The sequence below is a fragment of the Protopterus annectens genome, chromosome 4.part1 (genome assembly GCF_019279795.1).
Source record: "Protopterus annectens isolate FY-2018-M chromosome 4.part1, PAN1.0, whole genome shotgun sequence".
NCBI lineage: Eukaryota > Metazoa > Chordata > Ceratodontiformes > Protopteridae > Protopterus > Protopterus annectens.
This window is the reverse complement of record NC_056734.1, coordinates 142,698,588-142,706,123: the sequence shown is the minus strand read 5'-3', so window position 1 is coordinate 142,706,123 and position 7,536 is coordinate 142,698,588. Positions and strand designations below refer to the sequence as shown.

Here is a 7,536-nt window from a genome sequence, read left to right as displayed (position 1 = left end):
AATATGAAAGTAGTTGTGTTTATAAGCAGCAACCTTTAAAAGTCCCTTTCCCCTTACTATGCAAAACTGTATAAGGCAGACTTGTATAGTACACATATGTTTGTGATTGCAGCCCATTTAGTACATGTTTATAGAGCGAGAAAAGTCCAGTACTTGCATACTCCAGAAGCCACAAGAACTCTTTTGTTTCAGCCGCTTTTGACATATAATCAGCAATGAAATTTGCAGTGGAAATACCAACAGCTTGATATAGTTTATTTCAAAATCAGAAAAAAATGGATGAAAATATAAATCATTAAAGAAAGCAACAAAAAGATTGGAAATTATATAAATGTATAGCAGTACAGCAGTTAGCATTAGAATAGCCATCTAAAATGCTTAACATTTAGTTATTCAGCTACTAAATAATACTTTTGTTTGTTTCCTTTCTTACAGCAAAACAATAATGGTTTTCTATTACAAGTGGATGCAAGTAGTGCAGCTGATTTTGTTTATCCCATCATTTGGTCTGGGATTAATCTTCAATGTAATGGCTCTTGTGATGGTACTGTTTAAGATAAAGAAGTGGACAGAGTCAACTACTTATATTGTTAACCTTATTGTTTTTGACATCTTGTTGATTTTGGCTCTTCCTTTTAAAATCTCGGTATTCTTCAGCTCTGATGGTGAAGTTCAGAAATGGTCTCTCAGTATGAAATTCTGCTCTTTTCTGGAAAGCACATACATCATCAACATGTACGGAAGTATTCTAATCAGCATGTGCATTAGCATGGATCGATACATCGCCATTGTCCACCCTTTTTCTGCAATGCTTCTTCGATCACCAAGAATTGCCATAATCATTTGTGTTAGCGTCTGGATTTTTCTCTTGATTGGGGTTTTTCAAACCCATGACTTGCACATCTATCAGAATGACACTTGTTTTGGTGGCTTTTCAAATGTGACATGGACTGAAAAAGGAAACTTAGTAATTTCGTTGGAAGTAGTATTTTTAATTTCTGCATTAGTCATGGTGTTTTGCTCAGCACAGACAATCAGAATATTCAGAAGACTAAAAGATGAAAGCATGGAACGCTCTAAAAATGCTCGAGCAATCATTATTGTGTCAGCAAACCTAGCTACCTTCTTAGTTTGTTTCACACCATACCACATAGCTCTATTTCTTTATTACTTAACAAACCCCAGTGCTACAGCTAGGCCTGACAATCAGCATATGCATCATTTTACTGAGCTCGCGCTCTCTGTAGCTAATATGAATTGCTGCCTGGATGCTTTATGCTACTACAATGTTGTTAAAGAGTTCTCAGAGCCCAAATATATACCAAAACAAGATACTCAAAAGCTTTGAGCTGTAATAAACTATGCTACTGGATACGGTATTCACATCTTGCATGTTCCAGTGTAAGGATGAAAGACATTAGCAATACTAATACTGATTTATTATGTATGGATGTTCTCAGATGTTAACTCTGTGTAGGAGAATTTTGAAAAAAAAAATAAATGGATCGTCTGAATAGTGAGAATTAACTGTCGCGTATCAAACTAGAACTTTCCTTAACATGGAGTTTTCTTGAAATACAATATATATATATATATATATATATATATATATATATATATATATATATATATATATATATATATATATATATATATATATATAGTTTACTGAAAATGTAGTATATTCCATCCAAATAACTTGTAGCAATGTGCAACTTGGCACTTCTGCAATTACAAATCCCCGAATTCTCAGATATGCTCTAGCAGAAAATAAATAATGGTACTGTAAACAAAAATGGGCATACATTCAAACTGCCACAACTGAAATGAGACATTTGTAAAATAAATATGCCAAGGAAAAGAAGGAAGAAAATCACTGGTTCTCAGATTCGTTGGCAACAAAGGTTATGGTAAATATATAGCATGTATAATACACAATGCATTGACTGCTGTTCATGATGGCTGCATGAAAGCAACAATGTTAAGGAAATCTCTGATAGGAAAATAATTCTTAGAAGAAGCATATTTATTTTTCAAAGTATTTGTGAGAAACTGTGAGTCTTACCAGCGTGTGAATGCCTGCACACAAGAAGCTATATGCTATTCAGAAAACAGCTTTGTAAATGTCATTTATTATAGTCAGTGAACTGCAAAATGCTGCAGTAATGCTTAATTATGAGCAGTGCACAAAAATACTGCTACAGATACTGTGAAACAAAAAATAAATTAAAAAAGCTACAAACTCTCTTCTTTATATGACATCTAGATAGCAGTTTTTGACATTTAAAGTTGACAGCCTTCAGAAAACTCTCTGTTCCCAATTTCACTTTCACACATTTCTCAAATCAACAAAATAAATAAATAAAGCAAAAAACACACACAGGGAAGCTATTTCAGTGGTTGAGGATGGTAGGTTCCAACATTCAGAAGTGGGAGTATACTTATTAAATGAAAGCTTTTTTGAGAAGAATGAAGGCAAAACAGGTCTGCAGAAACAACCTGAAGATCTATGGGGCACCAGAAAATATGGATAAAAGTGGCATAGTTTCCTTTTATCTATTCAGATTCACAAAGCTTTAAATATTTACCTAGCCCACTCTCATGGGAAAAACAAATGGTCCTAACCAGAAGACTTATTATATAACTGCTGGTCTCCAATGATATCCTGACAACAGTCTGGCCATGTGAACTGCTTGGCATGTGTAGTGATGCAGTATACTGGTTGCTGTTGGAGATATCTGGTACCTAGCTTGCAGAGATGCAGGCTGTCAGGTTAGTTACCTAGCTGTATTGTGAGTCTGAAGGGCACTGGCACAGCTCAATGAGTGAACTAAGCTATTAATGTAATATCAAAAAGCACTTGTAACAAGTTTCAGCAGGTGAGCCCTAATGTGGTATCACCACTAATTTTTTGCACTAATGTTTTTGGTAGTCCTGCCAGATTATAAGCCAGCATAATAATACTTAATCTGACAGTGCTGATCTACAAATTGGCACAGACTTGCATGCAATAAAATACCCTAGTGTGAGCCTCTTATCCATCTGAAGAATGTGTATTATGGCCTGTCCACTTACTTTCTGAATGGTCAATGCACAGTCATCCATAAAAAATGTTCTAGCACATCTGATCCAAGAACACGTTTCCTCTGCAACCCATTCTAGCAAATTGAAATAAACATTTATGTTGGAAGCAAGTTCCTCTTTCACCCCTATGTGGGGGCAAATTCCTACCTCTCTTGACCTTATGAATGTTAACTCCATGTTTACATAGCAGTGGAAAAAGGAAAAAAAAACAGGAAAGTGCATAGCAGTCTTGCACAGTAGTCCAGCTGTGCCCTAGGATTTAGCTTTCTGATCCATGATAAAAGGCATGTATGACTGTCTTCATAAATGCATGCATCTGTAATATAGAATGGTACTGAAAGACAAATTTATGCCTAGTTAGAGGACAGAAACCTTATTTTATCCTTGTTGCATAGAGGAGAGCCCTAAGAAGGATCAAATAAGCCTTACCTTTGTAAACAGCTGGAGAAGGAACTGGCATGGCCTAAAGAGAAGTTTTTCTCTCTCTAGTCCATTGAATTCCAGACAGGTTCTAGTAAGGAACAGTCTGAATTAACAATATACAGAGACAGAAGTATGGTTGAAAAGAAGATCTGAAGTATCAAACTGGGATCAGCTAGCAGATGAAGGGGGATTTATATCATGGCAGAGACTGATGGATGTATTTAGTGTTCCTTAAAGTGAGGTGATAAAATATGGGATTCTTGGAGCTGTTATATGGGTTTGCTGAAAGCATACACATAAATTATAATTACAACCAGACTTTATAAATTAAAAAAAAAAAAGGATAGATGGTGCAGCTTATAAAGCACCTCATAATTAATATGCTAATGTGTACCTTTTGATATAAAAAACTGGAATGAGACCTAGCAAATAATAATGAATAATAAAAATAATGAAAAATGTATTTTATTTAACAATATTTATCAATGGTTGACCTATATAAATGTCATTACTTTTATTTGAATTGATGGTCTTTTATTCATATAATATTTTTTCAGGGATATTCTACTTATGAACACTGGGTGTTTTGACCTTGATGTAGTGTGAACAGGTTTTCACAAATGTTTATCTGTTAGGGGAAATGATATCAAGTCATGTGTGATTTATTCAACCTATAAAATGCTGAATGTGTTAGGGGAAATTATATCAAGTCATGTGGGATTTATTCAACCTATGAAATGCTGAATGTGTTTTTAAAAAGGAGATTTTATTGATTTATCTGTTATTCTGAAGAAGTCTTTTGACAAAAGCGCTCTCAATAAATCTCTTATTTATTTTATTAAGTGCATGGTGTGAGGTTCTGTTGTTGCCTTTCTGTGCATATTTTCCTAATACCCAGGATATGACAATATTATATCTTAATTCCCCAGATATTAGATGGGGTAGTATCAGGGTAGTGGGTCTTTGGGCATCGGTAATTAAGGGCAACAAGGAGGTAAAATGGGATGATAAATGGAAATCAGTTTGGCAGGCAGCTAAGCCTTATTTTAGAAATTTTGTTTGTAAATGTGTTTATAAATATTTTTACACTCTATCAGACTTGGAAGAATGCACCCTATTGTTTATGTATACTGTTAGAAATGTCAAAATAGTGATAAAAGAGGTACTTGGAGATATGTGTTTTGAGGTATCCAAAATAAAGTACACATACACTTCAAAGAGGGTCTTAGTGAAAGAGTAAGGACAATTTGATGAGGTAAGGTAACACTAGATGTTGAACTATATATTGGGGTGCAAGATTAAGGGATGGTTTAACTAGGCAATAACAGACCCTTCTGAAATTAATTTAATTTATGATGAATAAGGAGGCAACTAGAAAATGCAAACCAGGTTTCTCCCTTACCACGGAGGAAGTGGTCACAATGATGAAAGAGGTAACGGATGCATAATTGGGACCCTCCCCCCTTGGTCTGGCACCTATGCCTCTGAAAGAAAGAGGCACATCCAATTGGTGGGTCATATTTAGATTGCACAGATAGATTTATAAGGGCTCTTGTGGTCATTAGCCTAACATACACCTATGAATCAATGAAGAGTTGGGGGTAAGCAAATGAACTAGAATAAAACACAGTACAAAATGGTTACCCAGGTTCTTAGAAGCAGAATGAGAAATGGGAACATTGTTAGTGAGGAAGGAAGGAGAAACTATGATCCACTGAGGGTCTTCTGGGAGACAGTTACACTTGCACTCAGTTTTATTTTTTCATTTGTGGTTTTATTTATCTTTATTTCTATTTATCTAGGCTTATTTAAAGTTTTTGTAAATGCAACTAGTAAAGGGTAGTAATGGAAGGGATAAATAGGTGGGAGATAATACACAGATCGCTTTATTTGTTTCATAATTGTTTTTATAGAAGTTAATGTTATAGCCTCAGAAATACTGCTGCATTTGAATCGGATATGTTAAGAGTAATTTCTATTTTTTATGGTTTTGTTTAAAGAAAACATTGTACATTTGTTATATTTCATATGAAGGTTGAATAAAGGTGGTTAAAATGGCAATTAAGACTAGTTGTATTTAGAAAGTTAGAACCAAATCATCTGGTCATTATCCCACCTGTAGGATAACTGATTCTACTGTTTGAGATTTTTAAAGAACAGGCAGCATAATGAACACAGTAACATGTCAACATAATTATGAACTTGAGAAACTAAAATTCTGATTCTAATTATCTAGCTTGACTAATCTGTTTTTTTTCTTTCAGGTTACATTTTAGTGATACAGCTGATAATCAAAGATTTTATATTGTATTAGTTCAAATATTTGGAAGTTTAGACTGCAGATATTTTATTCTTGCACTATCCCAAATTTGCTGTACACTTTAACAAAAAAAAAGACTTACTTGTAGAACTGACTGGGAAGTGTATTTGGTGTCACTCTGGCTAATCTTTCGTGGGAGGGAGTATGCACACATGCTGACTGCTGCTGAATCTATTTCCCTGTGTAGCAGAAGTAAATGTGGGAGTTCTAGGTATGTGCTAAGCAGATGTTGCAAACGATAAATTATTTGAGATACTCACTTTTTTATTACCTAGCTAGCAGACATACAATATTTCTGCAGTTATGAAGTAGGCAGGGGTTTTACTAAAGGCTTCCAAACATAAACTTCCAACAGTGTAGTGAAGGAATGATGACTTCTATATGGCTGGAGATAAATATCTAATGCCATAACTCACACACACACACACACACACACACACACACACACACACACACACACACACACACACACACTTGTATTCAAATGTGATAACTGTCTGGCACCTTATTTGATTGAGGGAGATAATTATACCTTATGAACTGAATAAAAAGTTATAAAGCTTGTGTCTTGCTTGCTGAAGCAGCAGTCATGTTATTCCTTTCCACAGCATTCAAAATGGTTGTTAGCAAGCAAATTAGTAACTGTTTCTAAATTCCTGCCTTGAATCAGACCCTCACTGTATATTTAATCTGCTTTAGTGTTATCTCCTAGTAAACATTACTAACCACTGTGTTTCTTAAGGTAAAGGCTTTAACCTGACGCAATATTTGCTCATGACACAAGCTCCTATATCTCTCAATCACACCCATTTGCATTGTGCAATGTTATTATTGTGCTGGCTTGCTGTGGATGTATAAACAAATACATTGCTTCACTTATTTAGGAACATGAATAGCTAGGATCCTCTTCAAAAAGCTCATTGGTGCTCCAGGAATCCTACATTGCTGTTTAGCTATGCTTACTGAAGCATTGCAGATCCAAGGTTCAGCAATGATCTATTGCTTTTTTACATGCGTTTGAAGGCAATTGTCCTTGATGTCAAAGACATGTGGCCCACCAAAGGTGCCATGAGTTCCATTACTTCTGCAGCTGCATTGCTCCTTTACTGTTAGTCTGATGTTCAAAATGATAATTAAAACATGAAAATAATCATTCAAAGTCACTAAAGTTTGTAGCGGTACAGATGACTTTAGCAATAAGCTAACATTTGCTGACAGCAAAGCAGTAATTCTCTAATAAAATACAAATGTTAGTCGGTAATCCTTGCTAAAAGCTGAACAGTAATTTTTCTTTACCTTGTGTTTTGCTTGCATTCTGTTTAACAGCATATTAAAACTTCAAAAGAGACCACAGCTCTCTCTGTTCTGAGTCAGGCAGAATTTTTCCCCTCCCACCCATTTAAGTTGTCTTGTTAAATACCACTATCTTTCTAGTTGCCCGCCTCTTATGTTAATCTGACCATATATCTCATTTCTCTCTACTTTCACTGGCTTATGTGAGTAATCACAAAACCATCACTTTTGAAATCCACCTTCAATTATTTAAATTTATTGGCCATCCTACAGTATTTCATAGTACCAAAATACAAAAGTAACCACCCCTTTCAGTCCATCTTGCTGTTTTAAAAATAGTAACTCTCCACTAAACCTTAACTTTTTAAACAGGTAAAACTCAAGTTACCTACTTTCATATCTAACTTCTCTAGTGC

The 7,536-nt window shown here is 34.9% G+C and overlaps 1 protein-coding gene across 1 annotated transcript; it reads left to right on the top strand.

Annotated features, from left to right (window-relative positions):
• Nucleotides 1-445: 445 nt before the first annotated feature.
• LOC122801188 (G-protein coupled receptor 55-like) lies at nucleotides 446-1,348 on the top strand. Its single transcript, XM_044070747.1, has one exon. The coding sequence runs from the start codon at nucleotides 446-448 to the stop codon at nucleotides 1,346-1,348; it is 903 nt and encodes a 300-aa protein (XP_043926682.1).
• The last annotated feature ends 6,188 nt before the right edge of the window (nucleotides 1,349-7,536 follow it).